The 16927-nt window shown below is 50.8% G+C and overlaps 1 protein-coding gene and 2 non-coding genes across 3 annotated transcripts in view; 2 read left to right on the plus strand and 1 right to left on the minus strand.

The window, feature by feature from the left end:
* Positions 1-5710: 5710 nt before the first annotated feature.
* Positions 5711-5783, plus strand: TRNAK-UUU (transfer RNA lysine (anticodon UUU)). Its single transcript has one exon. It is a non-coding gene; the product is annotated as a tRNA-Lys (tRNA).
* A 170-nt stretch (positions 5784-5953) lies between these two features.
* On the minus strand, positions 5954-6026 carry TRNAK-UUU (transfer RNA lysine (anticodon UUU)). Its single transcript has one exon. It is a non-coding gene; the product is annotated as a tRNA-Lys (tRNA).
* Positions 6027-6857: 831 nt separating this feature from the next.
* Positions 6858-16927, plus strand: part of PIK3C2B (phosphatidylinositol-4-phosphate 3-kinase catalytic subunit type 2 beta) — a 31712-nt gene continuing 21642 nt past the window's right edge. The window contains exons 1-5 of the mRNA XM_054291628.1: positions 6858-6939; positions 12619-13577; positions 14488-14588; positions 15107-15261; positions 16321-16441. Coding sequence (XP_054147603.1) covers positions 12708-13577; positions 14488-14588; positions 15107-15261; positions 16321-16441 — 1247 coding nt within the window. The 5' untranslated portion in view covers positions 6858-6939; positions 12619-12707. The remainder of the gene's footprint in view (positions 6940-12618; positions 13578-14487; positions 14589-15106; positions 15262-16320; positions 16442-16927) is intronic.

Consider the following 16927-nt stretch of genomic DNA (forward strand, 5'->3'; position numbering starts at 1 on the left):
TTTAGGATGAATCCCAATTTTTTGAAGATAAATTCTCCAGATTTAAACATCTTTTAAATTTCATAAAAATCACTGCTCTGAGGAGGAAATAACACAGATAAATGATCAAGTGAGGGGTAATTAATTGATAATTAATTGCTAATTACCTGATTGGCTTGGCCCAGGGGGATCCTGCTGGAATTTGGGAAGCTCATCCTGGCAGTGAGGAGCTGTTCAAGCACCGACCTGCAAATGGATTTGGGATTAAAATCAACCTTAAAATTTTATTTTTAATCCTGACCGGGGTCTCTCCCACTTTGTGCTGCTCCAGGGGAAGGAGGGGAAAAAAGGAAAAAAAAAAAATAAAAGGAAAAAATATTTGGGAAAGGTTGGTTCAAGCACATCAAATATTCAAATTTCTAAATTTTAATTCACATTATAGCAGCTTCAATCCCTTCACCAGTTCACATTTCCTTAAATTTTAAGCGATTTCTGAGGGGAAAAAATTAAAATATTGACCACAAACACCTTTAAAGTAAGCTGGACAGGGTTGAGTGAAACTTACTAAATATTATGTTCATGAAGAGCATAGAAAGTGACCTGGAATAATTCAAATTATAACAGGTTTAATCCCTTCCCCAGTTAATATTTCCCTAAATTTTAACCAATTTCTGAGGGGAAAAAAAACAAATATTGACCAAAAACAACTTTAAAATGAGCTGGACAGGGTTGATTCAAACTTAATAAATATTTAAATTTGTGAAGAGCATCGACAATTAACTGGAATAATTCAGATTATAACAGCTTTAATCCCTTCCCCAGTTAATATTTCCCTAAATTTTAACCAATTTCTGAGGGGAAAAATTAAAATATTGACCACAAACAACTTTAAAGTAAGCTGGACAGGGTTGAGTGAAACTTAGTAGATATTTAAATTTGTGAAGAGCATCGACAATTAACTGGAATAATTCAGATTATAACAGCTTTAATCCCTTCCCCAGTTAATATTTCCCTAAATTTTAACCAATTTCTGAGGGGAAAAAAACCAAATATTGACCAAAAACAACTTTAAAATGAGCTGGACAGGGTTGATTCAAACTTATAAATATTTTAAGTTTATGAAAAGCATAGAAAGTAACCTGGAATAATTCAGATTATAACAGCTTCAATCCCTTCACCAGTTCATATTTCCTTAAATTTTAATCGATTTCTGAGGGAAAAATACCAAAATATTGACCACAAACACCCTGAAAATGACCCGGACAGGGTTGAGTGAAACTTAGTAAATATTTAAATTTGTGAGGAGCATCGACAGTGACCCGGAATAATTCAAATTATAACAGCTTCCCTCCCTTACCCAGTTCATATTTCCCTAATTTTTACCCGATTTCTGAAGGGAAAAAATGAAAATATTGACCACAAACAACTTTAAAATGAGCTGTACAGGGTTGAGTCAAATTCAGTAAATATTTAAATTTGTGAGGAGCATTAACAGTGACTTGGAATAATTCAGATTATAACAGCTTTGATCCCTTCCCGGTTCATATTTCCTTAAATTTTAATCGATATCTGAGGGAAAAATCCAAAATATTTACCACAAACACCATTAAAATGAGCTGGAGAGGGTTGAGTCCAACTTATGAAATATTTAAATTTGTCAGGAACATCGACAGCGACCCAGAATAATTCAAATTATAACAGCTTCCCTCCCTTACCCAGTTCATATTTCCCTAATTTTTAACCAATTTCTGAGGGGAAAAAATGAAAATATTGACCACAAACCCCTTTAAAATGAGCTGGACTTACCGACCTTGACTTTTTGTGCCTGGCAGGAATATCCTGGGATTATTTTCCCGGGATTTTACAGCGGGATAATTCCCGAGTTTTTACAAAATTCGCTTTTTTCAAACCTCGCCCGAGGGAGGGACACGGGGAGGGACCGATAACGGCTGGGCTGGGCTGAAAATCAGCTCGAAAAAAGGAAAAAAATTCGGATTTTATCTCCCTCCCCTTTTCCTGGAAAGAAATTCAGGGCTGAGGGCGACGAATTTTAACCATTTCAGCGCTGATCTGATTACTCAAAACCTCCGGATTTTGCACAAAAATCAATTTTTTTAGATACTTTGCTTCTCATTAATATTCGGATTTAATCAGAAATTAATTTTGGCGTTAATTAAGATTCTGTTCACGAGTTTTAAAATATTTTCGGGAGAAAATATAATGAAATTTAGGGGTAAAGCCCCATTGAAAAGCTCCCACGTGGTGGAAATTCCTAAAAAATAAATGGAATTTTGTGCTTGGCAAGCTCAGAAATTTGGGATATTTCCAATCCTAAATTTGGGATAATTTCAATACTAAATGTGGGATAATTTCAATCCAAAATTTGGGATAATTTCACCTCCAAACCCCCATCCAGAAAGGGATTTCCGGAGATTTTTAGGTGCTGAAAAATCTCGAGAGGAAATCGTGAATCACCCCCGAGTCATGAGCTGAGCAAATTTTCCACTCCAAAATTTCACCCCAGACAGAGGAAAGACTCATTTGCCTCTTTCATGACTAAAAAAAAAAAAAAAGCCTTTTTTATGACTAAAAATTCCTTTTTTTGAGTCACCAAAAAACCCCCCAAGAAACCGCAGCTTTTTTAAAAACTGAAAATCTCCAGTGGCTGAAAAGTCAAATTAAAATTTATTCGAGCTTTGATGTTTTTTATTAAAGTGTAAATTGAATAAAAGAATTCGTTTTTAAATTCAATTTAAAGTAGGAAAACAGCAGGGGTTGGGGTTCAGGTGAAAGCGATTTTTCCAGCTTTTAAATAAAATAAAATATTGAAAATAAAGTTGGATTTTAGGGAATTTTTTGTTAAAACAGCTCTGAAGGGGAGGATTTAAACAGGCACTGATGCAATCATGAAGTCACTGATAAATTAATTAAATTTGTCCTCATCAATCCCTCAGGGGTTTCATACCTTAAATTTAACCCTTTGAATTAAAAATATACTTTAAAAATTCTGATTTGTACCCGAGTTTTGCGGCTGGCACGATGAATTTGGAATTTTGGGCAAATTTGGGGGATTTTACCCCAAAAATTCCACCAAAACCTTGGATAAATAAAAGATAAATCGAAAAAGCATTGCGCAATTGCTCCTTTGGTTGTGAAATGTTGCGAAAGCCGGGAGGAAAACCAAAAGTGATGAATTAAAATGACAAAAAAAGCGAATTTCCCTACAAATCTCCCTAAATCCCCGCAGGAATTTGGGATAAGGAAACACTTCCACCACCCTGAATGTTCCTGATTTGTGGCTATTTTTATTTCAAAAGGAAAAAATTGGCTTTTATTGAGTTTTTTTCACAATAGTTGAGGCAGCTTAACCCAATAAAACAAAAGAAAATTTGTGGGATCAAACCCTCAGCTTTTGTGGGGTGAAATCCTGGAAAAATGGAATTCCAGGGTGGTTTGGGATAGAAAAAAAAAAGAAAATTTATCCCATTCCATGGGTAGTGACAATCCAAAATTGCAGGTTTTTCCAACTTGCTTCCAGGGATGGGGCAGCCACGGATTCTCTGGGAATTCCATCCCAGGGAAGGATTTATTCCCAATATCCCGGTGTGAGCCCGCAGCCATTCCCCCTTCTCCTATCACTCCAGGCCTTTGGGATCATTCCCCATCCATCTTCCTCGATCAGCCCATAATTAAATCACCCCGAAGTTTCCCTTCTCCAGGCGGGACAATCGCAATTATCTCAGATTTTCGCGGGAAGAGATAAAAATTCAGGGACGCTCCCCAGCCCCAGGCCCCTCCCGCCGGCACCGCCTCCCGTCCCCCTTCAGCCTCCTCAGCCCCCCGGGATCCCCGCGCTCCCCTCAGCGCCCTGCTCACCCTACAGCCGCTCCATGGGCTCCGGGCAGGGGGTTGGGGAGGGGAAGGAGCCCCTACACCCCCGGAGGCCTCCGCGCCTCCATTTTAGCGGGGTCCCCACCGCCGCTTCCCTTCCCGGCCAACATGGCGGCGGGGTCATAGAGAGGAGCGGGATGTGCGGCTGGACGGGACGCGGGGGTGGCGTGCGTGCGTGGCGCCCCCTAGCGGGCTGGAGGACCACGGCGGTGCGCCCTCAGCCCTCATGGAAAACGTAGAACTAAAAATAAATAAATAAAAATAAATTGTAAAATAAAAATAAAAATAAAAGTAACTTATAAATATAAATGTAAATATAAATATAAATATAATTATAAATATAAATATAAATATAAATAGGTATATAGGTATATAGGTATATAGGTATATAGGTATATAGGTATATAGATATAAATATAGATATAGATATAGATATAGATATAGATATAGATATAAAAGTAAATGCAAATACAAACGTAAATAAATATAAATATGAATTACAATAAAATAAATATATAAATTTAAAATATCGATATAAATATATAAACATGAAATTTATCTAAACTTATATATTTTATTTATATAAATATATATAAACTTAAAAATTTATAACACTAAATTAATAAATTGCATCAAGAATTAAAATCAAAAAATAAAAATAAGAAATAAAATTTAAAATAAAATTTAAAATTTTTAAATTAAAAAATTAAAAATAAAAATTAAAGTTAAATAGAACTTTAATTTAAAAATACTTCAAAATAATAATAATAAATGCATTAAATAATGCTAAATGATAAATGCACAATAAATGTTTTGTATTATATAATATCTTATGCAACATAGAAAAATTTAATATTTAAAATCAATAATAATTAGTGGTAAATATTAACAAAAATAATAAGAAATGCCTGGAAAAAGAAAACATTATCTCTGTCATTTTCTCAAGATTTTTGTATATTTTCAGGTCTAATCAGCAAGAAAGGAGAGCTCAGTGGAGCAGGAACATCCCTGGCTCAAGGACACCCTGGAATTATCAAGCCTTGAGGATGGAATAAATCAAAATGTCAGTGGGGGTCTGTGCAGACATCGCTGACCTGGCAAAAATTCAAGGTCTCTGTGTCCTAGAGCTGAGTTATTTTCATTTTAATTCCCACCTGGACATTGGGGTGTTCCCCTGGACATTATAACATCCACTGGAATATCCAGCTGGATATCAGAATATTCACCTGGAAATCAGAATATTCACTTGGATATCGGAATATCCAGGATATTACAATATTCTGGATATCAGAATATCCACCTGGATATCAGATTTTCCACCTCGACATTAAAATAGTTTGGTTATCAGAGTATCCACTTGAATATTCGAATATTTTGGATATCAGAATATCCACCTATATCCATCAAAAACCCCAAATTTTCCTGTGTCGCCTGCTCCAGGTCACCCTGCCTTGTCACGGGCGTGGACTGAATTATTTCCACAGCTCCTTTCCAAGCTGGGAATATTTTCCACGTGTTTGGAAAATTCCAAATTAATCCCAGCCCCGGGGCAGGGCTTGGGAACCGCTGGGTGGCAACAGCGATGGGCTGGGCTTGTGGCCGGCTCGGACAGAAATAATTAGAATATTATGAGAAATAGTGAGAATATTTTGAGAAATAGTGAGAATATTTTAAAAATAATTGGAATATTTAGAGAAATTATTAGAATATTTTGTCTAATGATGTGTTTGGGCCGGGGGAGGGAGCAGCACACTGGGAACGGATCCCAATTCCTGGAAAAACCGGGAGAATCAGCCTCGCTGTGCACTCATAAAAGCTTTGACCAGCCCCCAAATTCAGAGCCCGGATAGCTCAGTCGGTAGAGCATCAGACTTTTAATCTGAGGGTCCAGGGTTCAAGTCCCTGTTCGGGCGAGTTTCTTTTTCCTTTATTTTTTTCACCTCCCCATTATTTTTTTCCCAAAATACCCTTTTTTTACACCCGCGGCACGGCCGGCGCTGCCCGCCGGAGAGTCCTGGCTGCTCCTGCGGGGAATCGTGGCAGGAATGAAAAAAAAAAAATTATTATATGGAAAAACGGGAATCGCCCGAACAGGGACTTGAACCCTGGACCCTCAGATTAAAAGTCTGATGCTCTACCGACTGAGCTATCCGGGCTCTGCAGTTCGTGGTGGCGCTGCTGAAATATCCCCGTGCAAAGGAACTGCGCAGCTACCGGGACTTGTGTTTCTGTCTGCACCCCGCTATCTGCACCCCGGTCTGCACCCCGTAACTGACCCCGTTTTGACTGTACCCCACTGCCTGCACCCCCACTGCACCTCAAGATCTGCACCCCATTGCCTGCACCTTCCCTCCTGCACCCCCCAACTGACGGCAGCGTCCCGGGTGTTCCATGGGGCAGCCGGAGCGTGCTGGGGACACGGGGGGACACTGGGAGACACTCGGTGACACGGCGAGGGATCAGCCCGTGCTCTGTGCAATGCGGAGGGACAGCGGGAACACCCCGGGGACATTCAGGGGGCCACTGGGGGACACCAGCCGGGGCTCTGGCCAATGAAGAATATCTCGGGGACATTCAGGGGGACACCGGGAGACACCAGCCGGGGTTCTGAACACCCCGAGGACATTCAGGGGGACACTAAGGGACACCAGCCGGGGCTCTGTGCATCGAGGAACGCCCCGAGGACATTCAGGGGGACACCGGGGGACACCAGCCGGGGCTCTGAACATCTCGGGGACATTCACAGGGACACCAGCCGGGGCTCTGGGCAATAAGCAACACCCCAGGGACATTCAGGGGGACACCGGGGGACACCAGCCGAGGCTCTGAACATCCCGAGGACATTCAGGGGGACCCTAAGGGACACCAGCCGGGGCTCTGTGCAATGCGGAGCGCGGCCGGGAGATGGCCCCGCACGGCCCCGCGCTGTGCCCGCCATTGTCCGCCGCCTCCGCCGCGGAGCTCCCGCCTCCCTCCGGCTCCTCCCGCATCCCTCCGGCTCCTCCCGCATCCTCCCGGCTCCTCCCGCACCCCCGGCCCCGCCGCCGCCGCCGCAGCCGCTCGGAGCAGGTAGGGCCGCGGAGGGAGCGAGGGGCTCCGCTCGGCTCATCCCGGGGTTTCCCCGATAAAAATTGATATTTTCTATTTAAACGGAGCTCTGTGCATCCGTAATTTTCACCTCCCGGGGTTGATGCGGGTCCCGGAGCTTCCCAGGAGCTGCGGCTCATCCAGGGAACCCCGAAAGGGAACGCGGGGGGAATGCGGGGCTGCCCCTTCCCAGGGCACGCGGAGGGGTCGGGGGTCTCCCCTCGGGAATTTGGGGGGTTCGGAACAATGAGATGGTGCCCGAGGAGCGGCCAAGTTGGGCGAAGGGGACGGGGGGGGTCGGGGTCGTGTCCCCTCCCCACAGGGACAGCGATGGGGACAGGGGTGGGGACAGAAATAGGGAAGGGATGGGGATGACAGAATCCTGGAGCGGTTTTGGTCTTGCTTTTTGGTTTTGGACCCTCTGGTCCCCACCCCCTGCCCTGGGCAGGGATGCCACCCTTTGGATCAGTGGCTGGGGACAAGGACAGGGACAGGGACAGGGGCAGGGACAGGGGCAGGGACAGGGACAGGGACAGGGACAGCCCAGCCGTGCTGAGAGGCCGAGCAGGATCAGCTCCATCCCAGCCCTAAAACCGCACGGATTTCGGGGCAGGAGGCTCCGGTGATGATGCTGGTGGGATCCCTGCTCTCCTGCCGATCCCAGCCCTGCGGGAATCTCGTGGATCAGAATTCCAGAGGTTCGGGAGCGGCTCCCGCTGGATGAGGGAGCTCCGGGGGCTCCCTGCTCGTGTGTCCGAGGCCGAGCACGGCTGGGATTGTTCCCGGCGCCTGGGCCCGGCTCCATGAGCACCAGCGTGACCGGGAAAATCAATCCTTCCTTCCCGGAGCGGCAGGGACGGGAGCTGGGGGTGAGGGAATGATCCTGGAGCCTGGATCTCCCAGGAAAATCAATCCTTCCTTCCCGGAGCGGCAGGGACGGGTAACAGGGAGATGTGGGTGAGGGAATGATCCTGGAGCCTGGTGTTCCCAGGAAAATTGATCCCTTTCCTCTCAGAGTGGGAGGGATGGGATAACAGGGAGCTGGGGGTGAGGGAATATTCCTGGAGCCCAGATTTTCCAGGAAAACCAATCCTTGCCTCCTGCTCTGTGAGGAACAGGATAAACAGGGAGCTGTGGGATGGGGAAACCTGCCTGGAGCCTGGTATTCCCAGGAAAATCAATCCTTCTTTCCCAGAGGGGCAGGGAGAGGATAACAGGGAGCTGGGGGTGAGGAAACCTGCCTGGAGCCCGGTATTCCCAGGAAAACCAGTCCTTCCTTCCCAGAGCAGCAAGGATTGGGATAACAGGGACCTCTGGAGTAAAGGAACCTGCCCAGAGCCTGGATTTCCCAGGAAAATCCATCCTTCCTTCCCAGAGCATCAGGGAAGGGATAACAGGGAGCTGGGGGTGAGGGAACATTCCTGGAGCCTGGTATTCCTAGGAAAATCCATCCTTTCCCTTGCAAAGTGGGAGGAATGGGGTAACAGGGAGCTGTGGGATGGGGAAACCTGCCTGGAGCCTGGTATTCCCAGAGAAATCCATCCTTCCTTCCCAGAGCAACAGGGATGGGATAACAGGGAGCTCTGGATTAAAGGAACCTGCCCAGAGCCTGGATTTCCCAGGAAAATCAATCCTTTCCCTTGCAAAATGAGAGGAATGGGATAACAGGGAGCTGGGGGTGAGGGAACGCTCCTGGAGCCCAGTATTCCCAGGAAAGTCAGTCCTTCCTTCCCAGAGCAGCAAGGATTGGGATAACAGGGACCTCTGGAGTAAGGGAACCTGCCCAGAGCCTGGATTTCCCAGGAAAATCCATCCTTCCTTCCCAGAGCATCAGGGAAGGGATAACAGGGAGCTGGGGGTGAGGGAACATTCCTGGAGCCTGGTATTCCTAGGAAAATCCATCCTTTCCCTTGCAAAGTGGGAGGAATGGGGTAACAGGGAGCTGTGGGATGGGGAAACCTGCCTGGAGCCTGGTATTCCCAGGAAAACCAGTCCTTTCTTCCAAGAGCATCAGGGATGGAATAACAGGGAGCTCTGGGGCATGAGGGACCCTGCCTGGAGTCCAGATTTCCCAGGAAAATCGATCCTTTCCCTTGCAAAGGGAGAGGAATGGGGTAACAGGGAGCTGTGAGATTGGGAAACCTGCTTGGAGCCTGGTATTCCCAGAGAAATCCATCCTTCCTTCCCAGAGCGGCAGGGATGGGATAACAAGGAGCTGGGGGTGAGGGAATGCTCCTGGATCCTGGTATTCCCAGGAAAATCAATCCTTCCTTCCCAGAGCATCAGGGATGGGATAACAGGGAGCTGGGGATGAGGGAATGAGGGAACGTGTTCCTGGAGCCTGGTATTCCCAGGAAAATCGATCCTTTCCCTTGCAAGGGGAGAGGAATGGAATAAGCGGGAGCTGGGGGTGAGGGAATACTCTTGGAGCCTGGATCTCCCAGAGAAAATTGTCCTTCCTTCCCAGAGCAGCAGGAATGGGATAACTGGGAGCTGGCGGTGGGGGAAACGCTCCTGGAGCCTGGATCTCCCAGGAAAATCCATCCTTTCCCTCTCAAAGTGGGAGGGATTGGGATAGCCGGGAGCTCTGGGGATGAGGAACCCGCCTGTCCTGGATTTCCCGGGGTAACCGCCCCGGCCAGGCACCTGCCCCACCTCGGAGCACAGCCCTAAATTCCAGAGGGAGACTGGGAAGGGATCCGGAGGATCCGGAGGATCCGGAGGATCGGCCCTTCCAAGCCTGCAGCCGGGAATTCCCAGCCTGCTGCAGTGGGAGCAGGAGCTCCGTGTGGGAGCGGGGCTGGGATGGACTGGGATGGACCGGGATGGACTGGGATTGACTGGGATGCACTGGGATGCACCAGAATGGACTGGGATTGACTGGGATGCACTAGGATTGACTGGGATGCACTGGGATGTACTGGGATTTACAGAGGTTCACCAGGATTGACTGGGGTGTACTGGGATGTACCGGGATTGATTGGTATTCACTGGGGTTCACCAGGATTCACCAGGATGCACTGGGATTCACTGGGATGTACTGGGATGCACTGGGATGTATTGGGAGGTACTGGGATTGACTGGGGTGCACTGGGATTCACCCTGGGATGATCCCAGTCCTCCCCACATCCCTGGGATGATCCCAGTCCTCCCTGCATCCCTTTTTTTCATTCCAGACTGTTGGATTTGCTGGATTTGGGATCACTGGATCCATTTGTGGCTCCAAAAGTGTTTTGGGGGTGGTTTTGGGGTGTTCCTGTGGTGCTTCTCTGGTGTTTTTGGGCTGTTCCTGTGGTGGTTTTGGGGGTGTTTTCCTGGTGTTTTTGGCTGTTTCTGTGATGGTTTTGGAGCGGTTTTGGGGTGTTTCTGTGATGTTTTTGTGTTGGTTTTAGGCCTCCACCCCCTCCTGTCCCCACTGCCCCTCCTGTCCCCAGGTGGGTGGCAGGAGGAAGCCGAGATTTGCATAGGACACGGGTGGTGGCATCGGGGACAGCGTGACGCCACCTCCAGCATCCCCCAGGGGTGGCCCTGCCCCCAAAACCCCGGCCCTGGGGGCTTTGGGACATTCCCCGAGTCTGGGCGTGGGTGTGACATGGGGACAGGAGGTGGCTTCAGGTGGGGTCTGGAGCTGCTTGGGGACACCTTGGGGACACCTTGGGGACATCATGGGGTCCCATGGGGACAGACGTCAGGATCTCTTTAAAAGGGGGGGTCTCAGGTTGGATCCTGAGAGGGGGAAGGGAGGATGGGGGTGCTCAAGGAGCCCCCGGGATCCCATCCCTGGGCATGGGGAGCCAGGGATCTGCCATGGGATCCTGCCAGGTTTTCTGAGTTCAGGGAGGTTCCAGAGTCCCCTTTAACCATGGCACCATTGAAATCCCCATTAAAATTCCCACTAAAATTCCCATTAAAATCCCCATTAAAATCAGCCCCTGGGATCCCATCCCTGGGCACGGGGAGCCCGGGATCTGCCATGGGATCTGCCATGGGATCCTGCCAGGTTTTCTGAGTTCAGGGAGGTTCCAGAGTCCCCTTTAACCATGGCACCATTGAAATCCCCATTAAAATTCCCACTAAAATTCCCATTAAAATCCCCATTAAAATCAGCCCCTGGGATCCCATCCCTGGGCACGGGGAGCCCGGGATCTGCCATGGGATCTGCCATGGGATCCTGCCAGGTTTCCCGGGATCAGGGAGGCTCCAGAGGCCCCTTTAACCATGGGAACATTAAAATCCCCATTAAAATTCCTATTAAAATCCCTATTAAAATCCCCGTTAAATTCCCATTAAAATCTCCATTAAAATTCCCAATAAATCCCAGTATCAAGAGGCTCTGATCCTGCATCACTTCCAGCTCCTGGACCAGCACTTAGAGGGCGATTTTGGGGCTTTTCCATGGGATTTTTTTGCTCCTTTTGGGAAGAGAAGGGGCTGAGCCACCTGCTCAGTGTCCCCAAACCAAATGATTGGTTAAAATTCCCATTAAGATCCCCAATAAAATTCCCAATAAATTCCTATTAAATTCCCATTAAATCCCAGTATCAAGAGGCTCTGATCCTGCATCACTTCCTGCTCCTGGACCAGCACTTAGGGGGCGATTTTGGGGCTTTTCCATGGGGTTTTTTTGCTCCTTTTGGTCAAACCCCATTCCCACCCCATTCCCGTGGCAATCCCAGCCCCACACACCGCAGGGGAAATGCAGATGTTTGTCTTGGAGAGCAGCACGGAGCTGTGGCTTCATCAGCCGCAAAACTCAGCCGGGATTTTGTTGCTTTTGGGTTAAAAGCAGATTTTCCCCTCTGTTCGCCTTCCAGCTTTTGGGATTTCTGCTTTTCCAGGAAAAAGCCACAGCTGCCAGCAAAGCCCTGAAATGCCAGGGGAAGGGAACATTCCCAACCTCTCTTTTCTAGCTGGAAAGCACCAAAATCCCTGGGGGCTGGAAAATCCCAATTCCCGAACCCTGTGGGAATTGTGGAGCTCATTGGGAACCATCTGGTCCTGCAGAGCTCGGGGTCAGGAGGACCAAAACCCCCCCAGGTGCAGCCTGGGGACACCCTGGGATGGACTGGACACTGGGATGGGGTGTGGAGGCCACTTTTGGGGTCCTTTGACCTCTCCTGGCTCCGGTGGTTTGGGATTTAGGATTTTCCTGCTTTCCCCCAAAATGGGCATGGCGGTGGCCAGGGGACACCCAGTAAAATATTTGTTGTTATTGGGAAGGGGGAGTGGCTCCTTTTGACCCTAAATTGGGGCATCAGCAGAGCCATGTGTGGGGTAAAGGAGAGCCTGAGGAGGCACTGGAGCCAGACCTCACCTGGAGGTCCAATGAGCCAAACCCTTCGAAAACCCCAAAAACTGTAAGTGCCATGAACCAGATCTGCCCAGAACCCCAAAAGCTGGAGATCCCATGAGCCAAAACCCCAAAAACTGGAGATTCCATGAGCCAAACCCATCCAAAACTCAAAAAAATAGGAAGTCCCATAACCAAACCTGTCCAAAACCCCAAAAACTGGAGGTCCCATGAGCCAAACCCATCCAAAATCCCAAAAATCTGGAGGTCCATCAACCATCAACCATCAATCCCTCACCTTTCCCCACTCCCACCATCACCCCTCACCTCTCCCCACTCCGCATTAACCCGTTAAGCCTTTCCTCTCCCAGGAGCAGCACGATGCCGTTCTCCTGACGCCGGTGCCGCTCTCCGGACCCCGATCCCGGCAGGAGGATCCCGGCAGGAGGATCCCATCAGGATGTCCATGTCGCGCCGCCGCGGCCCCGGCGAGCAGTGGCCGGCGCTGGAGTCAGTGGGGCTGAGCCGCAAGGAGCTGGCGCTGGCCGAGGCGCTGCAGATGGAGTACGACGCCCTGTCCCGCCTCCGCCAGGACAAGGAGGAGAGCCGGGCCAGGAAGGAGCAGCTCCAGGAGCGCTCCCTCATCTCCTGGGACGACCCCGCGGACAGGAGCGCCATCAAAGCCGCGCGGGGGCTCTCCGGCTCCGACCCCGCGCTCAGCCACGCCGTCCCCAATGTCCCCGAGGGTCCCCAAGTGCCACCCGGGCCCAGCACACCCCGGGTGGAGCCACAGCCCTGGAAGGGCCCGCTGAGCGGGGATTACCTGCTCATCTTCGAGGGTTCCCAGCAGGATTTCCTCGGGGAGCCCCTCAACGGCTCCGAGCCCCACGAGGGCGGCGGATCCCCCAAAAAGCTTTCACCGCCCCCACTGCCCCCACGGCACCCGCTGTGGGGCTGTCCCGAGGGTGGCCAGCTCTCAGGAAAGGCATCCCCGCTGTCCCCCAAGAGCCAGGCCCAGCCCAGGGACATCAACATGTTCTCGGTGGCCCAGGACAAGCTTGTGGGGCGCCGCATCTCGCAGGAGGATCCCTACGGCGTGGACGCCATCACCTGCCTCAACCTCAAGTCCACCTACGAGTCCGAGGCGCTGAGGGAGGGTTCCCGGGGGTGGAAGGAAGGCAGGAGCATCCTGGAGAAGGAATCCAGCGGGAAGCCGGTGGCACGGAGCAAGACCATGCCCCCACAGGTGCCCCCGCGCACCTACGGAGCCCGGGCGGGCGGGAGGAAGAACCTGGCGGCCAACAGGAACCGCAGGATCTCCGTGGAGCCGGTGAGGGCTGGGAATGGGAATGGGAATGGGAATTGGGGAGGGATGGAGCTGGGAATTCGGAGCTGGGATGTCCCCGAGCTGGGTGTGCTTCTGGGCGGGTTCTCCTTGTGATGGCGTCGTGGCTCCTTGGAATGGGATGTGGGATGTCAGGAGAGGCGTCTGAGTATGGGGGCACCAAAAACTGAGCCAGACCTGTCCAGAACCCCAAAACTGAAGGGTCCTGTGAGCCAGACCTATCCAAAACCCCAAAACTGAGTCAGACCTGTCCAAAACCCCAAAACTGAGCCAGAATTGCCCAAAACCCCAAAACTGAGCCAGACCTGTCCAAAACCCCAAAACTGAAGGGTCCTGTGAGCCAGAACTGTCCAAAACCCCAAAACTGAGCCAGAATTGCCCAAAACCCCAAAACTGAGCCAGACCTGTCCAAAACCCCAAAACTGAAGGGTCCTGTGAGCCAGAACTGTCCAAAACCCCAAAACTGAAGGTCCTGTAAGCCAGACCTGTCAAAACCCCAAAACTGAATGGTCTCGTGAGCCAGACCTGTCCAAAACCCCAAAACTGAAGGGTCCCATGAGCTGTCACAACAGTGCCACCTTCCCTGCTGGGGACAGCAGTCGGCAGTGTCCCCTGCAGCACCTCCACAGCCTGGGGACGCTCCCTGCCCATCCTGCTGCTCCTCCCTGTGGGATATCCCTGGCAATGGCCACTTTTGGGGGGTCTCCCAGCCACAGGCAAGCCAAACCCCCCCTGTGCTGGCTCAGAGCCCCCACATCACTGTGGGGACACCTCTGTCCCCACCATGGTGGCCCTGGCGTGGCACAGGCTGTTCCAGGGGAGTCTGGGGATCTCCATGGGGCTGTGGGGTCCTGGGGGTGTCCCCCAGCTCATGGGCTCATGTCCTGCCCCACAGGTGGCTCCCAGGCCCCACTCCCTGGCCAATGGCTACGAGCTCTTCGAGGTGTCCGAGGAGCGGGACGAGGAGGTGGCAGCGTTCTGTCACATGCTGGATGTGTGAGTACACAAAATGTCCCCAAAACAACCCAAAGGGGCTTCAGGACCACCCTGAGGGGATTCAGGGCCACCAAGAGGGGTTTCATGGCCACTCCAAGGGGATTCAGGGTCACTCCAAGGGGATTCAAGGCTATCCCAAGGGGATTCAGGGCCACTCCAAGGGGATTCATAGCCACCAGAAGTGGTTCAGGGCCACCAAAAGTGGATTCAGCGCTACCCTGAGAGCCTTCAGGGCCACCTAGAGGACATTCAAGGCCACCAAGAGGGGTTCAAGGCCACCCCAAGGGGATTTAGGGCCACAAAAAGGAACTCAGGGCCACCAAAAGGGGATTCAGGGCTACCCAGAGGACATTCAGGGCCACCAAAAGGGTTTCAGGGCCACCCAAAGGGGCTGTTCCCAGGGGTGCCCAGCCCTTGTGGTGCCAAAAGAGGATTCGAGGCCACCCCGGTGATTTTTGGGGTGTGGGACCTCCCCCCCCCCAGCCCCATCAGGCCCCTGATCCATCCCTGCTCCCCAGGCTGCGCTCCAGCTGCGGCTCCAGGGGCTGCTGTGGCTCGGGGCTGGTGTGGAACGCGGTGAACGGGAGCCCCGAGCAGCCGGGCCACGGCGTCAGCCTGAAGGTGACGGTGCTGAGTGACAGCCTGAGGGAGCCGCTCACCTTCACCTGCGACGGTGAGTGCTGTCCCCGGCCGGGGGAGGAGGGGGAATTACCGCATTCACACATTCCCACTGTTCCTGCCATTCCTGCCATTCCCGCTGTTCACGCTGCTCCTGCCATTCCCACCAATCCCACCATTCCCACCACTCCCCCATTCCCGCATTCCCACCATCGCCACCATTCTCACCATTCCTCTGTTCCCACAGTTCCTGCTATTCCCACTGTTCCCGCAGTCCCACTATCCTAACCATCCCTGCCATTCCCACCATCCCCACCTGTTCCCACTGTTCCTGCATTCCTACCATTCCCCCCATCCCCAGCATTCCATCATCCCCACCATCCTCACCATCCCACCAATCCCACCATTCCCACCTTTCCATCATTCCCCCAATCCCACCATCCTCACCTTTCCTATCTTTCCCTCCACCCCCACCATCCCCACCATCCCCTCCACTCCCACCATCTCCACCATTTCACCATTCTCCCAATCCCACTATTCCCAGCATTCCCACCATCCTCCCATCCCCACCATCCCCACCATCCCCACCATTCCCACCATTCCCACCATTCCCCCATCCTCACCATTCCCGCCATTCCATCATTCCCTCAATCCCACCATTCCCCCCATTCCTACTATCCCCTCCATCCCCACCATCCCCATCAATCCCCCCATTCCACCACCCCCTCCATTCCATCATTCCATCATTCTCTCTATCCCCCCATTCCCCCATCCCCACCATTCCCACCATTCCATCATTCCCTCAATCCCACTATTATCCCCATCTCCACCATCCCCACCATCCCCCCATTCCCACCATCCCCACTTGTTCCCACTGTTCCTCACATTCCTACCATCCCCACCATTCCCCCAATCGCCCAATTCCCCAATCTCACCATCCCCACCATCCCACAATTCCCACTATTCCCACCATCCCCACCATTTCCCCAATCCCACCATCCCCACCATTCCCACATCCCCACCAATCCCACCATCCCCACCATTCCCACATCCCCACCAATCCCACCATCTCCACCATTCCCAAGGGTTCAGGGGCCGTTCCTGTTCCCCCCAGGCTCCTCCACCGTGGACCTGCTCATCTACCAGGCCCTGTGCTACACCCACGACGAGCTCCACGCCGTGGACGTCGAGGATTTCCTGCTCAAAATCTGCGGCCTCGAGGAGTTCCTGCAGAAGTGAGTCGCCATGGGAAAAAACGGGAAAAATCTGGGGGGAAATGGGGAAAAAATGGGGGAAAAAACAGGGGGAAATGAGGAAAAATCTGGGAGAAAAACAGGGAAAAAAACAGGAAAAAAATCCAGGGGAAAATGGGGGAAAACAGAGGGAAAAACAGGGGGCAAATGGAGTAAAATCAGGGGGAAAGCTGAGGAAAAAACAGAGGGAAAACCAGGGGAAATGAGGGAAAATAAGGGGGGAAAACGGGGGAAAATGGGGAAAAAACAGGGAAAAAATAGGGGGAAAATGGGGGGAAATGGGGAAATGGGAGAAAAATAGGGAAAAAACACAGAAAAACCAGGGAAAAGTGGGGGGAAAACAGGGGAAATACAGGGAAAAACAGGGAAATAAATGGGGAAAATGGGGGGGGAAATAGAAAAATGGAAAAAAATGGGAAAACCAGGGAAAAAACAGGGAAAATCCATGGCAGGATCTCCAGGGTGTGA

The sequence above is a fragment of the Melozone crissalis genome, unplaced genomic scaffold (assembly GCF_028551555.1).
Source record: "Melozone crissalis strain CALT ecotype California unplaced genomic scaffold, PUWL_Pcris_2 ptg000101l_1, whole genome shotgun sequence".
Classification (NCBI taxonomy): Eukaryota; Metazoa; Chordata; class Aves; order Passeriformes; family Passerellidae; genus Melozone; species Melozone crissalis.